General features: G+C 38.5%; 1 protein-coding gene across 3 annotated transcripts; it reads left to right on the forward strand.

Annotated features, from left to right (window-relative positions):
- LOC117297508 (probable ATP-dependent RNA helicase DDX4) lies at positions 1–23,537 on the forward strand. Of its 3 annotated transcripts, none has more exons than XM_033780585.1 (19): positions 1–461; positions 4,149–4,188; positions 5,159–5,184; positions 6,932–7,067; positions 7,424–7,519; positions 8,229–8,324; positions 8,656–8,748; positions 9,215–9,286; positions 9,769–9,843; positions 12,031–12,132; positions 14,027–14,113; positions 14,786–14,908; positions 15,634–15,812; positions 16,661–16,945; positions 17,524–17,836; positions 17,986–18,085; positions 18,580–18,850; positions 19,137–19,241; positions 19,930–23,537. In XM_033780585.1, the coding sequence occupies exons 1-19, from the start codon at positions 417–419 to the stop codon at positions 20,065–20,067; spliced, it is 2,382 nt and encodes a 793-aa protein (XP_033636476.1). In that variant the 5' UTR covers positions 1–416; the 3' UTR covers positions 20,068–23,537. The 3 variants fall into 3 exon arrangements, with proteins under 3 accessions (XP_033636476.1, XP_033636475.1, XP_033636474.1); XM_033780584.1 differs by having other exon boundaries at positions 7,427–7,519; positions 8,656–8,751; XM_033780583.1 differs by having other exon boundaries at positions 2–461; positions 8,656–8,751.
- Positions 23,538–25,368: the final 1,831 nt, after the last annotated feature.

The raw sequence follows: 25,368 nt of genomic DNA on the forward strand, positions 1-25,368 counted from the left end.
AAATAGCACGTGCAAGAACCACATGTTCATTCAGTTGACAGCAAGGGCAGAGCACGGACCACCGACACTGCTGCTTGCAAAACTTGGCATTTAAATGCAGCCACTATTGTTTCTTTAACTGTCTTAATACATTGTTTTAAGCCTTTTTATAACTACAGACAGAAACTTATTTTTGTCTGAGCTTGTCCTTGCACTTGCAGCTGAAGCGTCTGTTTGAAGGTGACAGTTCATTGAACTTTTGACGGGGGCGACGGAAGTTGGGATTGCACATTTAATTCAATTGCACATTGCATCGGCCACTCCGAGTTCTGAGGCGAGGTTGTGCAAGAACTTTTTCTCGTGAAAGTGTTCGAGCGAAAGCACACCAATACATTAATTTCCCGCTGTTTTGCGGGTTGCGTTGTCGTTGTTTCAAGATGTCAGACGACTGGGATGATGAAGTGTCAGGCAGCACAACAGTGGTAAGAACAGAAATAACCAAATAATGTTTGTTATTCCTCCATTTTTCGTCGTGGGCTCATGCACTCGCAATGAAAACAGCATGTACGACGTCGTTGGCGCAGTCACTCGCTCATGAGAAATGTGCACAACTTAACTGAAAACTTCCCGTATCCTGACAAAACTTAATTACACTCATTTTTATTGTTACCAAAAGGAATAATCTCATATTTGAGTGAATTTTTTACTAATCCTATAAATCAAATAATTGAAAAAGTGACGAACAAGAAGGCAAAATACGAAAACTTGTCAAAAAATTGACAACAAGAGGGCGCCTTTGTTTTTGCAGAACTTGCATTTTATGGATAAGTTTCACCACATTTTTTCCCCAGTTTGCTAGGTTGCTGAATTCAGCATTATGTGTAATATTCGATAATTTAATAAGCGTCGTGTGGAATGAATCCGTATGTTGAAAATTGCCACAGATCCAGGATATGAACAACTAGAATTAAGACTTTTGAAAATCTCATTCCTGTTAAGAATCGCTGAGATCAGTTGTGCGAAATGACCAACGCCATGATTACCAAGGTCCCATGTGATCGCACAACGATCATGCATGCACAAACTTAAGCAGAACATGTCTTCAACCCTCAATCGGAGAATGGACAATTTATATTTTCGAGATACTTATGAAAACGGTGTCAGCGGAACTTTGCAGAACATAAAAAACTGTTGCTGTTGCAAATATGTTATGTTGCTTTCCCAAAATAGTTTCATGCTATGACCAAGAAGCGTCTGATCAAGAAAGCTGTGAGGTTGGCTTTTCCACTCATTTTCTGACAAAATTTCCGGATAAATTAATTTTGGAGTCAAGACTCTGAGAAGTCACAAAAAAAAACATGGCCCGCTGAGAAAGAGATTGGTGGTAACCTGGCGCAATAAGCCGATTCACTATTACAACTGCGCATGTCCGTTACTGCTGACAACGCAATTTGTTTATCTCCCGTGACCTTTTGACAATACCCGGGTTTATTGTCAAAAGGTCACGGGAAATAAACAAATTGCATTGTCAGCAGTAACGGACATGCGCAGCTGCAATAGTGAATCGGCTTATTACAGTACACTAAAGTTGTACCCAATAAATTGGTTTTTCAGTGTATTTTATACGATGCCAAAAACAAATTTCGTTCGTCTTTTTTTTAATTTTTACATGGTTTCAATATATTTTACATTTATTTTAAAACACAAGGGTGGTTTTGCTTCTCCAGCGGTTCACTGAATTGCTTTTTAATCAGTTTTGAAATGTTTATTTTCTTACTGTGTAAAATTCAATGTTTATCTGGCCACTGCAGACAAGACAATGTTTATATAAATTCTGAAGGTAAGGCATAATGTAAATTACAACTTGAATTAAACTGGTGTATACTGACTATTGTTCAGGAGGCATGGGTTGAGGCCTTGCTCTGCGGGTTGAGGGTTAAATGAATTTACAGTTTATTGCAAATTGTGTGCAGCATGAAAAGAACACTGCTAGCGCTAATCCTTCAACATGCAAAGTAACATTGATATAATTGTTAACTCTAACCCTCTCTGTTAATGGATCCAGACTTACTGGAGCCAAGCCACAAAAATGACAGATCCAATACCCACACCACTAAAGATCTTTCTTTTGAAATGTTTATTCTCTTAGTGTGTACAATTCAATGTTACTCCTAGGTGTCACAAAAATGACAGATCCCAATACCCAATCTTTCTGGGAATTTTGATGTTGGTTTGCAGAAGGGTTACATTCCTTAACACTTTCAATACCATTGTCGAGTTTACTCCACCGCGCAGTGCAAGTGCTTCCTTACCATTGTCGAGAAAACTCGACCGTGCGTTGTGTAGTCGCTCCGTCCCAATGTCGAGAAAACTCGACAGAAAAAAGCCTTGCCTTTGAGAGATTGTATTTATTTTGTTTGGCGCCCTCTGTTGTTAGGTTTTATATAGACTGGTTGCTTGTTTACCAAGCATTGCAATGGTATGTATTGTATAGGGGGTCGCCATTATGATTTTCTGAGAAAAGTACGTTTGAAGATTTCACGCTTCCGTTTTTTTTGGGGGACAAAAATCACCATCATGTCTCCTCATTGCACTAAGATTTTGGCTTATATGTTTGCCTAAAGTGACTCTATAAAAAGACTTGGGAAGTTCTGAGAGAGAATCTAGTGAACATTTGGCAGCCAATCGTGGTATTTCGTCGCCAGACATGCAGTGAGATGATGACAAAACCGGACTATATAACAACGGTAGCTAACTGGACCGAGCACGTCACCCGTTCAACGCCGTGGGCTTGGGCGTGCATGGCGGGCGGGCCCCGACCGACTCGTGCTGGTCGAAGTGACCGTGGTAGCTGACCACTTTCAAAACAGATTTTTCAGCAAAATAGGTTCCGATTTTGGTACAAATGGAAATAGAAGCTTATAATAAAAACGATTATATTTTCTGAGTAGTTTTTACAAACTTTTCTTGAGGAAAATTAGGTTGAAAATCTTGTCGTTTTTCTTGAGACAGAAATCCTGAATAAAAATAGAAGTAATTCGTTTTAGCCAGAAATCTTGCAAACAAAATTAAGATAATAATATACAAATTTGACATCGTAGGAAAGGTTATTTCATATGCTACAAATTGCATGCACAAAGTTTTTTCAAAAAATAATGTCTTCCCACAGAAATTCAAGATTGAAAACAGTACACACTGCAAATTGCGTTATATATTTTTTAGTGTGAATATCCGGTTCGGCGCTTGCAATAAACAATGTGGTATTGAAATGGTTAAACTAAAATACAAACACTGTTCATTGGCTCCACAACTAAAGCACATACAAACATGTGGCATGTGTAATTGCTTAAAGCATGGCATTATGCAACCCTCTATACCCCCACCCCCCCCCCTCCTTAAATTACCCTACTCAATATTAAATCACAATGCTTTATGGGGTATGCATGGAGGAAGCGCCTGCCACCCTATGGTCATTTACATAATTACCCAGCTTGGTCTTCTTAAAAGATAATGGGGGTGGTAATTGGTTCTGTCATTTCCCTGCTGTAGTTTGGCTCTGTTTATTGCATGTAACAACAGTGTCCCTACTGTCTGAGGTCAACACTGTCTGCAGTCAGCAAAGATTAGGGGTATCAGTTTCCAAAGACACCCAACCTGTTTAGTATGCAGTTTACAATAAACTTTGTCCAGTTGTGTATTGACCCCCTAGTAAATGGACAAGTGTTTGAATGGGAGATTTGCTTGGAGCCTTGATTGGAGCATAGAGTAGATTGGAGTAGACTTCCTGATACATTTATTGACCAGGAAGTGTACATTAGCTGAGAATAAATTCAACTTATTCGTGTGTGTTTTGTTGCCATTTAGCAGGCGTCTGTGCTTTGTTTTTGAAAGGGCATAAAGGCATGTTCTCCTTCGTAAAGGGCATGCTATAGTTCTTACCTTCATTGATGGTAAAGGCCACCCTTTGAGAAGTTTGTAGATTTCTATTGAAGCATTTCATTTACAAAATCAGCTCAAAATAACAAACAAGAACAAAAAGGGAGGGGGGGGGCGGCATTATACAGATGATATGCAGAGTCCCCTGTTGTCTGTAAACTCTAGAATTGTACTTGATTTTCTATGTTTCCAATTAACTCCATTTAACATTTTCTTCTGTGTTATTTTGGTAGGTTGGTTCAACATTCACCAATGGAGGTTCTAATGGCTTAGGTAAGATACTACTTACAGGTTAAAGGCAGTGGACACTATTGGTAATTACTAAAAATAATTATTAGCATAGAACCTTACTTGGTAACGAGTAATGGGGAGCAGGTTAATTAGTATAAAACATTGTGAGAAATGGCTCCCTCTGAAGTGACATAGTATTCGAGAAAGAAGTAATTTTCCACGAATTTGATTTTGAGACCTCAGATTTAGCATTTGAGGTCTCAAAATCAACCAACTAAACGCACACAACTTTGTTATTATCTTGCAACTTCAAGGACCAATTGAGCTAAAATTTTCAAAGTTTTTTTATTGTATGCATATGTTGAGAAACACCAAGTGAGAAGACTGGTCTTTGACGATTACCAATAGTGTCCATTGCCTTTAATGTCTGGGATGTAGCGTTCATATCATGTTGTAGGTAAAAAATATCTGGTGTCGGCCCCTTAAGGCTAGATCTTTTCAGAAGCATTTTACATTGCTGGGTGTTCAAATACAGGCAATCATCAATCACAACACGCAGACAGAATTGTTTTTTTGTAGAATAATTTGATTCCAATCCTCTTGTATTTGATGGGTGTTGCCGGTCTTCCCATCAATTGAAGCATTACATACAGTCAGTAGTCAGAGCAATTCAAAAGTAGTCACCTAATTATTATTATTATTATTATTATTATTATTATTATTATTATTATTATTATTATTATAACATGACATTTCTGGCAGAATTTTTTCATGGGATGTTTTCTACTATCAATATCATTACACCGTGTAAGTTTGATGTAAATCCGGTCTTGACGATTGTTTTCTTACAAATTCTGAAATACCCCTTCAAATGACACAGTTAAAACAGTAAATGACAATGTATAAACAGATGTTAAACAAATAATTTGTATTAAGTTTTATTTTTTATTTTCTTACTTTGTATTTTCACGGCATAAATCATTTCCACTATTTTTTATTTCCAATCCCTCAGGAGGTGCAAGCAAATGGCAGCCATCTGTAAGTTCAAAGTTCAAATTTCTATAACCTGTGTGTTTGTGTCCCAATCCCAACCAAAGTTACACACTGTCAATACAAATTTACATCTGTACTGTACACTTCAGTTTACAATGCAGTTATGTCCCTGTGGGGGGGGGGGGTCCTACAGTCCCAAGGCCAATAGTTTTGGCATCGGGCCAGTAAACTCATGACTGGTCAAATCCAGCAGTCTTGTGTTTTCGTAGACTGTTGGCTTTCAATTCAGTCTGATAATAATCAGAAGAATTCCTGCCCATAACACATGTACAAAATCAAATAAATCCTCTCTCTCAGAAAACTCAAATTCTAATGTTGAACTGTGATGGTTTTTTTTCCTTCTTTTTTTCAATTCAATTCTGGTCAATAAGAACACTGAACTCAAGCTCTGGTGCTTCTGTTCAGCAGAGTGTGGGTTCGAATCCCGGTCGTGACACTTGGGTCCCTGAGCAAGCCATGTAACTATAATTGCGTCTCTCCACCCAGGGGTAAATGGGTACCTGTGTGGGCAGAGATGGTTCTTGTGATTGATTTAGCCGAGTAGCGCATATTACTGTTGCACAGGCTGCATACTCCCCACCAGGGAGCTGAGATGGTTTAAGGAGTGAATTAAGGCCCAGTGACCAGGGGTAATAATGTGAAGCGCTTTGGGACGCCCTCCGGGTGTGAAAAGCGCTTGCTTATGTCTAGACCCGTAACCTCTCAAATCCTGAATATTGGCTTTAGCCACTTATTAACAACTTTTTAACTTGCTCTTTACATAAATGTTAGCATATGCTGATAGAAGTTTGGACATTGGTGTACTAATTATTATTGCTGGAAATAAAAGTTTCCAGATTTTGTTTTTATTACTTATTTTCAAAACTTTTGTTTTGACTGTCAACCTCAACCCCATGTCACAATCTCCAAGAAGAAAAGCCATTCACATTACAATGTTAACCAAATTTTTCTTTTGGATCACAAGACATTATTTGAAAAATGTCTCATGTGCTACTGAAGTGATCTTGAAGCATGCACTACAGTTGGTTGCCTCCAAGTTGCCTGGAAAAGTTGTCAAAAGGACCTTACAATTAACCTACTCCCACTACGCACAGCTTGGTAGAGACAAAATTCCAGTTGCGACACTTGTGTCCCTGAGCAAGCCATGTAACTATAAATGCGTCTCTCCACCCAGGGGTAAATGGGTACCTGTGTGGGCAGAGATGGTTCTTGTGATTGATTTAGCCGAGTAGCGCATATTACTGTTGCACAGGCTGCATACTCCCCACCAGGGAGCTGAGATGGTTTAAGGAGTGAATTAAGGCCCAGTGACCAGGGGTAATAATGTGAAGCGCTTTGGGACGCCCTCCGGGTGTGAAAAGCGCTATATAAAAACGGGTTATTATTATTATTATTATTATTAACACTGTTCCAACAAATTCTTGTTATTTTTTCCATATACACCAAGTTAGAAAACTGGTCTTTGATAATTACCAATAGTGTCCGCTGTCTTTAATTCAGGAAAAAATGTGCTACATAGTAATTCCAGAGTGAAGTTGCCAATAAAGTACCAAGCGTACACTATAAAGGTCCCCCATTTCTCCTAAAACAATTTCTTGGAAAATTATCAGTTAACTATTTTGTTTTATTACCAGAAAAAGATATAAAAAGACAAAGATTTGCTTGCTAAGCATGTAACTTATACATGGCTAATCTATAATGATGTAGTACAATGGTTGATTGTTTTCTATAGGGAGTTGCTCCAAGTGGTGGAAGCGCTGGAAGAGGGCGGGGCAGAGGAAGTGGGGGGTTCCTCAGCTCAGCAGGAGCCGGTGGCTTTGGTAGTTCAGAACCTAAAGTAGGAGGTGGCTTCAGAAGTTCAACTACAGGTAGGGACAAATCAAGGAGGATGATATGTTGATTTGTGAACCTCCTTTTTTTTTAACTCGCGTTAAAATGTCTCAAGATTGTTTTAGTATTTAAAGGGCCAGACAGTAAAGGTACATAAATGAAAACATAACCTATATTTGTGATTGTGAGGTGCAGGGTTGTTTTGTCTCTTTGACCAAGTAGAGAAATTGACACATTTATTCAGTTTTAAAGATTGTGTATTTTGTTTGTTAAAAAAAACGATTCCATAATCTTGATACCCCTTTTTGACATGCAAAACTGAAACATTAACAAATTGTTGGGCTTGACATGCATCCACAAATTCTTTTGAGTGTATTTTGTTTTCTTTTATCAGCAGAGACCAATGGCTTCAACGGGAGAGGTGATGCTAGCTCAGGATTTGGAGGCTCTAAAGGTCGCAGTGGTGGCTTTGGAGGTGGTGGTGGTGGTGGTGAGTGCCCTTTTGAACCCAACTATTTTGTAAAAAATTCGTAACATGAGGTGCATGATAGTCTAGATAATGACTAAATGTGTCATTTTCTAGATTGTCGGGTCCAATTGTATAGAGTTTCCTGCAAAGCACAAAGCATAGATAAGTATAATGTAGAGTAAGGTTATTGGCCAAGATACCATAAGTCACCATTTGTATTCATTCTTAGCATGAACAGTTTAAGCAATATTTTCTGCTTGAACAAAAATAAAGCCTAGCATGTGCAAAATCGTATTTGTAAAGTAATTCATGTTCATGGTAGAAACTGCCAAACAAGTAATATAGGCAACTGATTGATACATGTTGCTTTCAAAAATGCTCCTTTTTGTGTACCAAGTATTTTTAATGGATGAACATCAACAGATTGATTAGGGCTAGATTTAAACCTGTGACCTACGTGCTGATGCTCGACCCAGATTGATTAGGGCTAGATTTAAACCTGTGACCTACGTGCTGATGCTCGATCAGTTAAGTTTATCTATCCTTACTGTTAGCAGTTTCCCTATTTTGTCTGTATCTTTGTTGAGATGTCAGTCAGAAGTCTAAGAACCATTGACTTCCTTTTAGCCAAGGATTGTGCCCAATTTATGGTGTAACATGAGGAGTGTTTTTCACATCACACTATCTGGAACATAAAATGATAACAAACTGCTTTTTTTTGTGTCTTTAGGTGGTGAGTGTTATAAATGCCACGAGACGGGACACTTCGCTAGAGAATGCCCAAACGCAGATTCCAGTGGAGGAGGCAGAAGTGGAGGAGGAGGGGGTATGGATTGCTAATTCACCTGGTCTGGATAGGGGGGGGCCTTCGAATTTAAAAGATACATGGATGGAACATGTGGAACGATCATGCGAGATGTCTTCATTTACTGAGAGTTGTATTTTCAGTCTTGCTTGTTAGCCTACTCAGCTGCTCGTCATCCTGTTACAAAAAGCCAAATATGCACCCCTCTACAAATTTTTGTTTAAAGGGTTACAAACTTAATGATTGGGTCAGTTTTCGCTTGTGTACGCTTCGTTTTTATGCAAGGGCGCCAAGACATTTTCTTCTTAGTAAAGGGCATCCTATGACAAAATGCTTTGTTATTCTTCTTTAGGTGGTGAGTGTTATAAATGCCACGAGACGGGACACTTCGCTAGAGAATGCCCAAACGCAGATTCCAGTGGAGGTGGCAGAAGTGGAGGAGGAGGAGGTATGGATTTCTAATTAACATATTACATGTCAGTCGGCCGTTTGCGAGTTAGATTTGAATAATGTCGCGTACAATGACTTGCTTAGTCACAAGTTATGGCTTAAACTTTGATTCTTCGGACTATCAAGACAGTTGCTATGTCACATGATTAGGGGCAAGCTTTTGCTTAGTTATTTAAGAGATGGTGGGTACCCATGCACAGTTAATTAATGTGTTTGGCGCAACGGTGCCAAAGTTTGCTCATTAGGTTGTTGCTTTAAAAAAAAGCATGCCTCGAACCATTTGACATGAATTCAAATGTAAGCTCTGACCTGTGTCAATTTTTTTAACTGGCCAAGCTGATTGGATCGATCAGTAGGATAGAACTTCATCTGCTGAGGTACCAGCTTAGCTTTAACTTCTTCATGCTTGTTGTTTGAGACTGGGTGTTTGTAAATTAATCACATATCCTTTTGCATTTCAGGTGGTGAGTGTTATAAATGCCATGAAACCGGCCACTTCGCCAGAGAATGTCCAAACTCAGAGTCCAAAGGAGGTACAGTTCACTTTCTTTAATTGTTTTTAATTTATTTGTTTGGGTTTGGTTACTTTTTATACGACACAAAACATGAATGTCCACAGATTTAAATTAATCTTACACAGTTTCAAGATATTGTTGGTTCCCTAAAAATATTACTTGCTGAGCTTAACAGGTTTTTTTTAATAGTAAAAAAATATATATATATAGTTTTAGTCTCTGTGAGATGAAACTTATTTTAGCATGTACAACGAACTTACGCGACTCTCCTGAAAACATTGCTCTATGATTTCACCTTTTTTTCTCTCAAAAACTTGACGACTATATGAAGCTGAAACTTCATATACTATATAACATACATTTTCATTCAGATTGAGTAGGGATTCATGTCATGGCCAAAACCTTGATCTACTAAAGGTTTCCAAACCCTTTAAATTCTATGTACCTCGCAGTGGAGTGTACCTGCAATAATAACCATGAATTTGTTTGTTTTCTTTCAGGGAGCAATGAATGCTACAAATGTCACGAGGAAGGACATATGGCGAGGGATTGCCCCAACTCAGAATCTAAAGGAGGTAAAGTCTGTTCTTATCAAGTAGTGGCCCTTGATTGCCATTGATTATTATTGATTGATTGATTGATTGATATTGATAAGTCGGTCAATATTGATAGCTTGGTCAATATTGACTGATTGATCAATGTAGATTGGTTGACCAAATATAGATTGATTTTTTGCGAATGAGATCGTATGGGTGGATTGATATTAGTTTTAGACAGTGTCACTCGGTTCATTCATAAAAATAACCGGATCTAATTTAAAGATGGCGATTTTCTTTTGACCGTGATAACTCTGCGTGAAGGAAAACTTTCGTAATCTTTGAACAAATTACGTCAGAAATGTCACTGTTTTAACTCTTCACGGAGGTGAGCATAGTTAAATACTTAATTTATGCTGTTTTATGCTGTCTCAAAAGAAGTTTCATAAGGATTCAGACAAAACATTCCTATCAGTTGTCGCCAGACGTCCGCGGATATTCGGATATTAAAAGAATATCCGGTTACTTGGTTGTAATTACAGAACTATCCGGTTTATAAATAGCTATTCGCGCCCTATGCTGATATCCGGTTAAGAAAAAAAAGGCATTCGCGGTTACGGATAGGAAAACCTATTTGCCATTAACCGGATATTCGAATAATTCGCCCAGGCCTACTTTTTATAATGGTTGGTACATCATCGGTCTTGAAAATAGTACGTTCATTGAACTTCAACAGTCACTACATGATGAACACACATGGAAATAATAAGCAAGTATACCTGCAAAACTACAATCAAATATTCCCCCATCCTTTTCTCAAAATGAGGTCACATCAAGGAAACAGTCTTGTGATTGGTCATCTTTTTCAAGACTTTTGATTTGATTTTATAGAACAATTTTCCTGGTGAATTTTTTCAATAAAACTGAAATAAAACTTGATGAAAAAAGTTGATTTCCAATGCTGTACCACACCTTATTGTTTTAACATTGCAACCCATTTTAACCACATTGCAATCGCATGTTTGGTGCGTAGAACCTCCACTGACTCTGTCATTCACCATTCACACGCAGCTACAGTCTGTGCATGGTCTGTCATTTTGGGAGTCAATTTGGTTGTGGTGTGCTGTCCTGTGATATGGTGTGGTGTCATATTGTGTGGGTGTAAAAGCTCAAGCGTCTTCTAAGATGCAGACACCACCTCGAAATTGGACTCACAGAATGGCACAACCAAGATTTATGGTGGGTGATGACTTCAGGTGAATTGGGTCAGTCATCCATATTAACAACCCTTAAGCCTGGTTAATTAAAAGTTGAGGTAAAAGCGAAGACAAAGCATACTTTTGGGTCATGTTCACTAATGTTGCTTTCCTGAGAACGTGACCTGTGACCTGAGAACATTGGTCATGTACTCATGGCCTTCATTTAATTCCCCATTTAACCACGCACCCCCCCCTCCCCCCCAACTCCATTTGTTTATAATGTTTTTACTATTCTGTATTTAATATACTAATTATACAAATTATGAACATTTTATTAACTTCACTTTTAATTTACACGTTTTACTTTTTTTTTCTCACTAAGCACCTAAACATTTTCTGTTAAAGGTAAATTTTGTCTTTGTTTTTTTTAACCGTTCAGTTGTTTTAATCCTACGTACGTATAGATATAGGCCTATTGACCCATTGCACGCACGACACACGTGGCGACTGTGCCATGCTTACCATTGTTGGTTGGCAATAGGTTTACGTGTAAACGCCGCGTCGCCATAAATGCGCACTTCACTGAATAACGTACAGTGACGTTGCCCACCAATATGGCGCGGCGCATCCGAGATAATTCTTATGATGACGTCAGGTGAATTGGGTCAATACACAAAAACCAATTTGTGAAAATTTCAGAAGATGGTCACACTTTTGAGAAAACGCCTAAAATTTGGAGCGATTACATCAATGCATGAAAAATGAACCGTATTTGGAATACACAATATGAGAGACGTGATTGTCAGTTACGTTTCTCAGATTAAAATTTTGGGGGATAAAAACTGCTACATTTTGTCCATAACCACATTACTTCAAAGTGAAATGATTCTCAAAATGCTTTATACTATTGCAAGCTGCTGTACTTCCGACCAAGTAAGTTTTTATTGCTATAAACTTTAAAGGTGATGTACCTTCCCTAAAAGAGTGTACATACAACTGTCAATTTGTATTTGCTCACTTCTTGAAGGCAGGCAAGGTCTGCGCTTTAAGCCTAGAAAGCCTGGACCTGCATCGAGATTTACCTCTCTGATGGGATTCAGTGGTGGTCTTGGTATCGGTAGAGGCCGTGGTAAGTCAACTCAACCCACAACAACATCATTCATACGTAAAGAGTAACTGCAGAATGTACACCCTCTGCCTGAAAAATAAAGAATGGCTGCTTTTTCTGTTTACGGTCAAAGTTTCATAGGCTGGAGTTTTTATTTTGTTATTTAGATTTTGTTTAGTTGGTTAATTTATCTGCTGCATTAGTACTCAAACCTTACTCATTATACACTTACGCTTAGTCCTATGTATCGTTATAAGTTGTATCCCTCTGAAGCCCTTTTAAGTTCACATAGAATCTATTCTGACTAAGTTATACCTACCTTAACTTATAGGCCTACTCGTTAGTCCAACTGCTCTTTGCTCTAAGCAATATACTGCTTTTTGCTCTAAGCGATATATATATAGATGGGACCAAAGTGACCCCAACAATGTGCTGTGTACAAATGTTTTTTAAGTAGGACCAATATTCGGTTAGCCAATATGCAACCCAGAAGTTGGGTCAATTTGATTGGCATGCGACACTGCTAGGGGTAATGTAAATGCTATATGTAACAAGACCCTGATATTGTGTGGAGCTCCTTCTTTTAACAAATTTCTGGTTAGATCTGAAATTTTTTACTTGCACTTAGCAAGGCTGCACTCTTTCCTGCTGTAGTGATGGTGTTGTATCTATATCTATTGGGCTGCATACTTATCTGCTTTCACGACTTTAGGGATTGTGTTGTTTCTACATCTACAATCCCTGTTTCCCTGCTCAATGTTGTTAACCCCAGCTGACTGCAGACCGGGGCCCAAAGAGATATGCCGGTATTGTAGCTGAATGTACACTTTCCTGCTGCTAGATTATGCTGACCGGGGCTCAAAGAGATATGCCGGTATTGTAGCTGAATGCACACTTTCCTGCTGCTAGATTATGCTGACCGGGGCTCAAAGAGATATGCCGGTATTGTAGCTGAATGCACACTTTCCTGCTGCTAGATTATGTTGCTAGCTTAGGATGCATGTAAGGGTTATGGTTAATGCTGCACTTTGTGAATGTTCTAAGAAGGTTTTAAGAGCTTATAAGAAGTGCAAAGTATTAGTAGTTGGTTATTATATGCGAGCAAACTTAAGGCTGTAACACGGCGGAGGTACCCCGAATAAAACATGTTCACCTTTTCAGGCTTATACCCTTAGTCACTTTACTACATGTATACTTCATGCGAGATCCCTTCAGAATAATGCGCTCAATGAAGCCTCTGTGTGTTTCCGAGCCTCCAAACGGAGACGAACCAGTTCACGCCCAGCTGCGGGCACGCCAGAAACGCTAATGATTTGAATCATGCGCCCTCATTGTTCACAGTGGTGCAAATAGTATTAGTAGTTAGTTATTTTATGTTATTTCATTTCAAACTAACATGTCATCCACTCATTTAACAATAACCTTTCTTTATTTTAATAGCAATATATTTATTCTGAAAAAGAATGAGTATTACAAAACCAGGGGACTTTACCTTATTTTTGACTGCATGAGGGCGCTATAAATAATTTTGTTCTTGCATCATAAATACAGATTTATCTTCATTTCATCTGACAGTATTGTTTTCATACGAATCAGAGCTATCCCCCATGCACAGGTTAGCGTATCGGGCCAATAAGCTGCCAAGTCGCCCAGATTCTGCAGAAAGTTCCCTGAAAATAAACCATTCTTTCAATGTTATGATGAGCAAATTTGGGAACCTCCCTGATTACAGATACTGTTTTCCTATTATCTTGAATGTAATTGTAGATATCTCCCTGATTGTTGGACAAATGCTCCCCAATGATTGCAATATGCAAATGTTGGCAGCTCTGCAATACGCACAGATTGCGTGCCGATCTGCCAATTTTCAAAACTACGATACTTATTATCATTCTGCTATGATTGATGTTTACAGGCGGCAGTGGTGCATGCTTCAAATGTCAAGAGACTGGACACATGGCCAGAGATTGTCCAAATGCTGAAGCCAATCCAGACGGAGAAGGTTAGTGTCTATTCTATGGTTTCATTACCAGTTTGCAGCAACACTTTTAACTGGTTTTTATTACAGAACAACAGGTGCCAGACAAGTTTTCCCTGCTAGTTTTTTGTTGATTTTGCTGATGTGAGCGGAAGGCAATGAAGGTTGCATTGGTTGTTCCATCAGGATTATTTATGAGATACCATATTGAGCAAAAAAGGCATTGTATTAAAAAGTGGATTGTGACATCTCAATCTTTTGGCGGAGATCTTGGTCTTTTAGTTCTCACATCGATCTTTTTTCCCCCTCTTGTTTTTCTACTAATTTGTACATTTAGACCCAACATTTAGTCACTGCCTTACTCTGTTTCTCCACCCAGATTCAAAATGACAATTACAAACTCCCAAATCCATATTGGGTTAATGTTTTCCCTGAACTAATGAGTATTGATGATGGATGATATCCATATGCATTTGTGCTTCTCTTTCAACTTAACATTCTGCATTCTGCCTGTCGTTCACTTTGTCAACCAGGGCCAACCACCATTTTTTTTTACATTCTCTGTGTGCAATATGATAGTGAAGCTGGTTATTGGACTGTTTTCCCTCCCAACCTCACTTTGGGATCATTAGTAATACGATAGGATGAATATTGAGTGCAGCAGTCAAACATTGTTGTATTGATTCTTCCTTTCAGCTCGGCCACCACCTTCAACCTACATTCCCCCTGAGCCTTCCCAGGATGAGAGTGAGTCATATGAATTCATGCAACGTGGAATCAACTTTGACAAGTATTATGATATCCCAGTTGAAGTCACAGGTATGTTATGTAATTTATATAATAATAGTATAATAATAACCAGTTTTTATATAAGGCTTTTCACACCGTAAGGGTTGTCCTAAAGCACTTCACATTATTACCCCCTGGTCACAGGGCCTTAAATCATTCCTTAAACCATCTCAGCTCCCTGGGGAGTATACAGCCATGTGCAACAAATGCGCTACTCGGCTAAATCAATCACAAGAACCATCTCTGCCCTCACAGGTACCCATTTACCCCTGGTTGGAGAGAAGCAATTATAGTTAAGTGTCTTGCTCAGGGACACAAGTGTCGCAACTGGAATTTTGTCTCTACCAAGCTGTGCGTAGTGGGAGTAGGTTAATTGTAAGGTCCTTTTGACAACTTTTCCAGGCAACTTGGAGGCAACCAACTGTAGTGCATGCTTCAAGATCACTTCAGTAGCACATGAGACATTTTTCAAATAATGTCTTGTGATCCAAAAGAAAAATTTGGTTAACAAAAGTTTTGAAAATAAGTAATAAAAACAAAATCTGGAAACTTTTATTTCCAGCAATAATAATTAGTACACCAATGTCCAAACTTCTATCAGCATATGCTAACATTTATGTAAAGAGCAAGTTAAAAAGTTGTTAATAAGTGGCTAAAGCCAATATTCAGGATTTGAGAGGTTACGGGTCTAGACATAAGCAAGCCATTTTTGCAGAAATGTTTAACCAAAAAGTCTAACATTGTATTTGCTGCAGGTCGTGAGCCACCTAAATGTATAAACAGCTTTGACGAGGCCCAGTTGTCACCTGAAGTTAGGAAAAATGTGACCAAGGCTAAGTACGACAGACCAACGCCTGTACAGAAATATGGTATCCCAATTATCAACAGTGGTAGAGACCTGATGGCATGTGCTCAGACTGGCTCAGGAAAAACAGTGAGTAACATTTCAGTCTAATTATGCTGGGGAAGACTGCAAGTCTATTGTGTTTTTGAATATTGTTGGAAACATTTGGTCACCATTTATATTGCTTGAAAGTGTGAAGTTTAAAGTGTCAAATTATCCCCCCCCCCAATAAAGTTGTTGACAAAATAGGGAGACTGCCAACATTTTTACTATATAGATAGCTTAGTTGGTAGAGCACTGGCAAGTTAATCCGTGGAGGGCGAGTCCTGCTCTAGTAAAGTTTTCTTTGTTCAACCTAAAATAGTTTGAAAACAAAATTGTGAAAGACCACCATTAAAGACATTGGACACTATTGGTAATTGTCAAAGACCACCATTAAAGACATTGGACACTATTGGTAATTGTCAAAGACATGTTCTCTCATCAGTCTTCTCACTTAATGTATCTCAACATATGCATAAAATAACAAACCAGTAACAATTTGAGCTCAATTGGTCGTCGAAGTTGCGAGATAATAATGAAATGGAAAGAAAAAACACCCTTGTCACACGAAGTTGTGTGCTTTCAGATGCTTGATTTCGAGACCTCAAATTCTAAATCTGAGGTCTTGAAATCAAATTTATGGAAAATTACTTCTTTCTCAAAAACTATGTCACTTCAGAGGGAGCCGTTTCTCACAATGTTTTATACTACCAACCTCTCCCCATTACACGTTTCCATTGGTTGAAAATTTCTATGTCTAATAAATAATTGCCTGAGTTAAGACTTGCTTCAATAACTACATCAGGATTACCAAAGAGTGGAACACCATCATTTCAACAAATCCCCTGGTTAAAAGTTAAGATTTAAAAAATAGAGCATTTTTCTTCCACTTTCAGGCTGCTTTCCTTCTACCCATCATCACTGGCATGCTGAATAATGGAATCACAGGCAGCTCCTTCTCAGATTTCCAAGAACCCCAATGCATCATCGTCTCTCCAACCCGTGAGCTGACTAGCCAGATTTACAAGGAGGCTTATAAGTTTGCCAGAGACACCATTCTACGTCCTGTGGTTATCTACGGTGGTACCAGCGTGAGTCATCAGCTGAAGGAGGTAGAGAGGGGATGTCACCTCCTAGTGGCTACCCCTGGACGCCTCATGGACTTCATCAACAGAGGAAAGGTAGGCTTGATGTTGAGTTTCATCTCAGTTAAAATAGTTTGATTGAAACTATAACAACACTCCCTACTGGAAACAGCCCTAAAATTCATGTCAAATCAACTGATGTGTGTTTATGTTTGGTGCCTAAATTCTCTAAAATCAAGCAATATGTGGATGTTGAGGTGCCTTCAGCCTCAATCTTTCAGAATCTACCTGACCCTTCTGTTGTTAAATTTCAAAGCCTTGGAAATCTTTAAAGGTGCACCAAGGTCAGGGCCTAATTCCAAGGCATAGCTTGCACTGAAGTTATGTGCACTGCCCGTTGAAATGATGCGTAAAAGCAGAATTCCTCGGTACTGTTGTTAACGGCCCAGCGCTCTACCAACTGAGCTATCTTAATTGAAGGCTAGATAGTTCAGTTTGTAGAGCCCCGGCTTGTCGAGAAGCAGAGCAATGAAAATGGATCCTGGACCATAAAAGCCATGTCCTCGGTGCCTAGTTCTGTCAGTGTTTTTTTATTGTGTCATTGTCTTTTTGGGTGTGCAAGAATCTTTTACAAATCATTTATTGTTTTGTTTTCTGTCTTTCTCTTCTAACAGATCAAGGTCAACAATTGCAAGTTCTTAGTTCTTGACGAGGCTGATCGTATGCTGGACATGGGTTTCGGTCCTGAGATGGAGAGACTTATCTACATGCCAGACATGCCTAAGAAGGGAGAGAGGCAGTGCCTCATGTTCAGTGCTACATTCCCTAATGAGGTACAAGAGAAAGCTGCAGAGTATCTCCAAGATTACCTCTTCCTGACAGTGGGTCGAGTAGGTGGGGCTGCCTCTGATATTACACAGACCGTCTTGGAGGTTGGGCAGTATAATAAGAAGGACCAGCTACTGGCGTTGCTGCAGGCACAAGATGGTTAGTATCTGATGAATGGGAAGATAGCTCTATTATAAAAACTGGTTTAGTATAAAGATGAGTTTTTATTGATATTTTATCATTATACAGAAAAATTGAGGGTTATTTTTTTTTGTAAAACTCTTTTCTATTGACATTTTCTTCTTTAGCTACCGACCGTACATTGGTGTTTGTTGAGACTAAGCGTAGCGCTGACTTTCTGGCTTCCGTGCTTAGCCAGTCTGAATTTCCAACAACAAGTATTCATGGGTAAGTTTAGTTTTCCTTGTCCGCTTTAATTACCCCCTAACAGCATGTTTTGTCAAATGATTATGTTTGTGTTTCATATTTGTTGTTGCCGATAGACAAGTGAAATGACAAGCTAACTGGTCCTGCTGGCTTATCACTAAAACATTACGGGTAATCTCGGGACTGGACACTTTTCATTGACAGTATTGGTTGAACATGGTTCATTCCTAGTTATTTATGTGCTTTAACAGTATATTAATTTTGTATACTTATATGCACTTTTGATTTTGTTACCTTTGTATTTACTGATAAATTCTGTACTGCGCTAGATTTGCAAGAGTTGTTGATCCGGATGCAAATTTAACATCTATTATATTGAATTTAATTAAATAGGAGTATGTTGAATCTTGGCGCCAATATTTGCCTTTTTATTACCAGCTGCATGGGACCACATTGATCTCTATATTGGTTAATCAAGTAATTCATGCCTGACGAGTATTTCCTTTTGTTTTTAGTGATCGTGAGCAGCGTGAACGAGAAGAAGCTTTAGCAGATTTCCGTTCCGGCCGAGCCCCAGTTCTTGTAGCCACATCAGTAGCAGCCCGTGGTCTAGATATACCCAACGTCAAACATGTAGTCAACTATGACCTACCATCCGGTATTGACGAGTATGTTCATCGTATTGGCCGAACTGGACGTGTTGGAAACCTCGGCAAGGCTACTAGCTTCTACGACCCCTCTAAGGATTCTCAAAGTGCTCGCGCATTGATAAAGGTTCTAGCTGATGTGAGTATTGTGTAGTTTGTTTGTAGATGGGGGTTTACGGAACTGTTTCTTGGACAATTTTCAATTATCCCATATAAATGTATGTATTCAATAAAACTGAAAATTAAATTGCAAAAGATTTTTTATTTGATTTTTTACATTTTGCCAAAAATCTTGATGAAACATCCCTTATTGGAAAACACAATCTCAGATTATTATTTTTTTAAATCCTGCTCTCTAAAACCACATTCCTTGGAATGGAGTAGTTTTTCAAAATGGTTTATCAAAAGAATGTTGTCTCTTACAGGCTCAACAAGAAGTACCGGAGTTCTTGGAAAATGCAGCTGACTCTGCCGTAGGAACCTTCCATGGTAACGCTGGTGGTAGCTTCGGTGGCCGAGACACAAGGAAGGTAAGCAAGTCATTATGCATTATTAACCTGTAAACAAAATCACTGAAACCTAGTAAATGTTCCCACTTGGCTGAAACGGATTCATAGGACAGCACGTCCAAACCAAAGGCCCAATTTGAAAAAGCCTGTAAGCACAAAAGACGTTTAATAAGCACAGGAAAATATTGCTAGAAAGAACTGGCATTACAGAAAAAGGTAACCAGCCGAAATTACCTGAAGTTTACTTTGCTGTGACTGGTGCCGCACTTAAATGTTGGCCACAGAAACAAGTTAAGGGACAGTACAAGAGGTTTTAGTTCCAATGCACAAGCTTCATTGGATATGGGCTTAGCAGATAGATAAAGCCATAGTTTAAAGCCTTCAGCTTTATATTTGGATCTTTGTTTCAGATCAGAGAGATTTATTTACTTGTTGTTATTGGATTGCTCTAGCAGTTTCTTATTGTGTTTTAATTGGTCCATTATTTGTCCTCTTATGTTAGGTCAATTTTTCATTTTTAGTAAAACAAACAATAATTATGGGCCTTCTGCCAAGTCTTGTCACTTTTTGTATTTTATTTATGTGTTTTTATATAATGTTAGGACCCCAAGTGATCAGCTGTGCTGGATGGGTCACCCTCGTTAAATAACATTTTAAATAAATGATATTCCAATATTGATGTACGTGTTCTTATCTTTCCCTTATCCAGCAATTTACTGGTCGTGGAGGTGGTGGCGGAGGGCGAGGAGGTGGTCAAGATGACTGGGGGTCTGGTGGGGGTGGAGGAGGAGGAGGCTTTAGTGCTGCAGCTGATAACGGAGGTGGAGATGAGGAATCTTGGGATTAAAGAAGCAAACCACAGACCCATCTGGAACAACTTTTCATCGTTACTGGATTGGGACTCTGTCCTTGAAATCACCTTCTTTCCCCAAATGGTCTTCTTGTTGAACTGAACTTTTACCCAAATCAGCTGAAGAAAGCTTTACTTTGACGTCCTTAAAAAAAAGATTAAGAAAAAGTGCCATAACATTCCAGATTTTGTAGATTGTTTTCTATTATATTGCTTTGTGTTATTTTCTATGCTTCCCTGTTGGAGATTTCAAGCTTCACATTGAGTTAAGAAGCTCCACCCCTTCAAGACATGGCTGAACATCATATTGTGTGTAAAGCTAGACAAGGGATTCGCCGTCTGACACACTGTGTAGTAAAGACTTCCCTGTTAAGTTTACAATAACGAGGAATTAAGTTGTTTTTGTAAATAGACAATCATCAACAATGAAAGATTTGTTAGTTTGCATCAATAGACGTGAAAGAGCATGGAGAAGACAAACCAAGCTTTTTAAAAGTTTTCCTTGAGAAGCAAAATCTTTTAGAGAAAAAAATATCAAAAACCAGGCAAAATACAGAGCGAGTAGAGTCTAAGATGTTGAAATCATGAGGAGCGGATCCTTGACTCGTCAACACATTAAACTTGCTGGCAACTGGAGTAGACACCAGACTGGAGGCATGGAACGACCCCATCACAATTTATGAAGAAAGCAACATGTTGAAAAATCTGCTCCTGTTTTTAGAGAGGGAAGAAAGCTGATCTACCTGAGGCCAAAATGGTTGGAAAGTTGTTACAAATTTACAGCTTTTTAAAAAAGGAATATGAAAAGTCGGCAATATTTGAACCATCTTGCCTGATACCTGTATTTTGATTTTAAGGAAAGTCTGCAAATGTAAGATTCGATTTGGGTGATACTTTGATATTTTGAAGACCTTTTAGTTTGCATCCGCAGTGCGTGCAAACCATAACTCATTGAACCAGCATAGAGCTCTTTAAGACTTGATTTTAATAATGTTTCAAAGTTTTGAAACATGAAGGCTGAAAGATAAATGGGGAAAAAAATGGTGCTTTTAAATCCTTGTTTTTTCTACCTTGTAAATATGTAAAGCTAGACAACCAAATTGCCTCTTAAATGGTGGGCCTGGAATGACTTCCAACAGCAATATTCCACTTTCTTAAAAGACTGTTCCACAACTGCTCCAAAAGTTTGTTTACCTGTAATGAGGAAAGACTTGAACAATGCTGCTGGGAATCGAGCCCTGAAGTTTGGAAGAGCTTGACCCTGCTCAAATATGTGTCACCTCTGCAATGGTATTTGAATTGTGAAGGACTTGACCATCTGCACAAGTACATATATTCGACCTCTGCAAATGTATTCGACCCCTGAAATGATTAGGGCTTGACCTTTGACCTGTATTCGACCTATAAGTGCGTAGTGGATACCTCTGCAACGTATGTGATGTCAACAGTGTGTGACCTTTAACTTGATGTCAGTATTAACTAGTGACCTCTATTGAGGAGCTTGACCTCTGCTGCTTGAGCTTATGTGACCTCGGTGTGACCTCTGTATTCTTTCTCTTGAAAGTATTGCCAAAAATGATGAACGTTTTGAGTCGTCAAAATCATGAGGAGTGTGTTCTACCAGCTGAAGGATCTAAGACCATTGGTCCATTGATAGTAATGTGACCTCTGTCTGGAACTGTGATTGGTCATCTGCTTGCCAGTCCTGTAAGCTTTTCGCATCTGACTCAACTGCCGCCTATTTGCCAAAAAAAAGAGACTTATATTTGAAACTTTTATTATTGAAAAACGAAAAACTGAAAAACAAAGTATAACATTTAAAGTTTATAAGTTCATAACATCTAATCATAAAACTTATTTTGTATCACTTGAATTTATATTTTTTTCATTGATATAGTTATGTTCCCTTTATTTCATCCCTTAGAAAGCACAGTACATTATTTTGTAATTGTCTTTTATTGTTGTGCACAGTAGTTTGTCTTACTTTATTTTATTTTTAAGTCGACTTTGATCAAGCTCTTTACATCTTTTGACAATGAAGTCTTTGGCTTTGGCCTTCGTGTTTGTTGTTGCTGTAGGGTTTGATTGGCCTATATTTCACAGAGGCAATGAAGGGGATTTACAATGTCTCAGAGGGTGACCTTTGCTGAGGACACAATTCCTTGGTGCCCTTGCCGTTTCAAAAGACAGATATTCTTATCAAATAAAGAAAGTTTCAGATTTTGTCTTGTACTTTGAAGAAAACAAAATTTGTTGGCTTCCTTGGTGCTAAGATTGTACAATAAGGATGCTGGCAGGTTGTGAGATCGTTAAGTTGTGCCTTGGTATGCATGTAGTCCGTGTAGTGTTTAAATGATGGAAAGAGCTGGATTGGAGTGTGACGTTATTTGCATGATGTACTTAATGTATTGTGGATGGGTTTGATTCTTGTACTTGCAGTTGGCTTTGACAACCAGGGTGACTGTTTTTCGGTCATTTACGTATGGCATGAAATATTTTTGCCCCTTTTTATTTGAAGCGGTTGACATGTTTCTATAAAGCGAAAATTGGGTTAACTAATTTAGAAATAATCGGGACCATTTATTATCTTAGGAATGTTTCTTGCATGTTTTGTGAGTACTTTTTCAGAATGGTATTTCACAGACATGATAAATTGCCAAAATGTTAACAACCCGTTCATAGAGAAATTGAGAACTTTGAGAGGATCTGATTATTGACTTTTCCAATGAGCCATTTGTGGGTTGGATTTGAATAATGTCTGGTTCAATGATTTTCTTCGTCACAAGCAGCACTTAACTTTGAATTTGACTAAAGAGACGGTTGCTATGGAGGACACGCTTTTGCATAGCAACCTCCAGATAAGCAAACCCTGGTAACATTGTGTCATACTCGATCATTCAGTGATGTGTATGAGTGTACACTGTCTCTAGTGGAAGGAAACGAAGCTTGCCCCAAATCGAGTTATTTTTCTTGCAGTCTGGGGAATTCAAAATTATGTAATCAGCGTGTGATTATAGTAAGTCATTGAACTAGACATACAAAAGACTCATTTGTAAGTTGCATGTCTGAACGTTTCAACCCATAAGGAAACAATGTCACATATTGCTGCAGAGCAGGGTGCATTTATTAAACTCAAACCTTCGGTTGACTCAACAAGTACATGGTTACCCTCTTTGTTTAGAATAGACCTTTTCCATAACTTCAGATTTTGTTAGATTTGTACTTGTGCACCAACAAAAACATGAACATAAATTCCTTTTAGAAACTAGTACAACTTATAAAAATACAAAAGTGCAACAAAAAAAAACAGCTGGCTTTGACAGGTACCAGTTGAGCCTTAAGTGTTCATTGTTTATTGTTTATAGTGATAAAAGTTACTAATGTTTTGGATGTACGTTAGGGAGGCTAACCATCTGCTACTTTCTTGTTGCATTCTTGAATTTTAATAAAAGTTTGCCATATTCGAAGTTGTTTATTTTGTGGATTTCTTTCCTTTTACAAAGTGACATCAAGGCTTTAAGTGTGTCATTCATAAATCCACTGTATGCTCTACCCACTTCATACAAACTGGCTTCAATGGTTGTCAGAAGCCTATAGGAGTCAACCTCAGTCCAAGTGGTGACGATGTCGCCACACCATTTTCTTCTAGGTCCCAGAATACTCGGCTCGCTTAAAACCCCAGGGTAGTCTGACTTGGAATTACCCGAATGCATGTTAACATGTATATGGGATGCACGCCTCCATGCTTTGTTGGGTGTTAATTGCATACAGGCTGGATGTGCTGTGTGGATAATTTTAGAAAACTTGGCAGTCAGTCTTGCGTGACATATAAAGTGAATACTTGCATTTTTGTACACATGCATTTTGGCGTAAAGAACTTTTAAAAAACTCAGTGTTTCAAATTTTGCGCGTACATGATAGCCAATCAAAGACACGGATCAGAGTTACCCTTCGAGGGGTTAGAGACGTACACAGAGATAGCATGCAATACAGCAAGGTACCCATGGTAGCGAGGCTGCATTGGAATGGCATTTAACTAATTACATTTTTGTGAGAGGATTCATGTAAAGTTCCTCATTCGGACTTGGCTTTTACAAACGTTCTTTGAAGAAAAAGGTTGTCTCGAAAAGAGTCTTTAATAAGAAATGTCTTTGACTGGTGAAAATTACACTTGCTGTAAGTGAGCAAGAAAGTATCATTTTGTAATTAGCAAAGTTTCATGGCCGTCTTTATTATCATTAAGCTTTCATACTGAAACAAATCGGTTTTGTTTGAACCAATAATGTCCCAATGGTTTCTTCTCCGTCTTTCATCTCTGTGGACCCCAGTTCGAATCCCTAACCAGAGACTTATAGATTTGGATTTTTAGTTCCTTCCTGATAACTTGGGTTTTCCTTACGGATTTTTACTTCGAACTCTAAATCATTTCTTCCTTTTCTCCACACACTAGGTGTCTTTCTTGGTTTCATTACCCCCCAAACAATAAAATAAAAAAAACGCCACTTGCACGTGAATTGGGCTTTTAGTCCGGATTTGGCCCAATTTTATAGCTCTGCTAACAGTAAGCACAGAATCGGCGCTTTCGGCAATCATATTTCACGGGTTAGCGGCGAATTAAGGCTTCTGCGCGCGTGCGTACTCCACGTTTACAAGACGCTTACAAAAAGGCTAGCGCAGGTGCTTGCATGTAAGCAGGGAATCATTATTGTAAGCGCAGTATTCTGCGGTAAGCAAAGCCATGAAATTGAGCCCAGATAATGTGGGTTTTCCTTTGGAGTTTTCTTCTACATGTGAAACATTTCTTCCTTTTCTCCTCCACACCCTAGGTACCTTCAGACCTAATTTTCTCTTCAAAAGACTGGTTCATTTTTCCTGCGAAAGGAATCCGATATGAATTTTGACACCTGAGCTCCGTTTGCTGCGAATATTTCGCAGGAGTTGACTAAAGTACATTGCGAATTTGTGGTGTCAAAAATAGGAAGTATGAGGAAGTATTCAGGATGTGTTGGTTTGGAGAAGAACGATATAGGCTCAAAAGAGATTCTGTACTTGAGGGTCACAATCATTTTAACTAGTACTACTAACCCATAATAATTAAGCGGACATGTGCGGATCTTAGATTCTTGAGAGTACATTACATAAAAAACTGGGAAGACAAAGTAAACATAATACAAGGCACTATAATAAATCTGTTTATTGACAACCTAACTAATAAAAATTTGATGAACTGCAATACTTTTTTTATTATGGTGTTTAACTACATCACGAAAAAATATATTAAAATTACAGTGCTATTGA

The sequence above is a fragment of the Asterias rubens genome, chromosome 12, assembly GCF_902459465.1.
Source record: "Asterias rubens chromosome 12, eAstRub1.3, whole genome shotgun sequence".
In the NCBI taxonomy this organism is placed as follows: domain Eukaryota; kingdom Metazoa; phylum Echinodermata; class Asteroidea; order Forcipulatida; family Asteriidae; genus Asterias; species Asterias rubens.

Excerpts from the sequence above, each read along its gene's own strand:
- LOC117297508 (XM_033780583.1), top strand. The coding sequence starts at position 417 with ATGTCAGACGACTGGGATGATGAAGTGTCAGGCAGCACAACAGTG. Across the intron at positions 4,189-5,158 it reads TGGAGGTTCTAATGGCTTAG|GAGGTGCAAGCAAATGGCAG; the intron begins GTAAGATACTAC and ends CCAATCCCTCAG. Across the intron at positions 17,837-17,985 it reads GTTGCTGCAGGCACAAGATG|CTACCGACCGTACATTGGTG; the intron begins GTTAGTATCTGA and ends TTTCTTCTTTAG.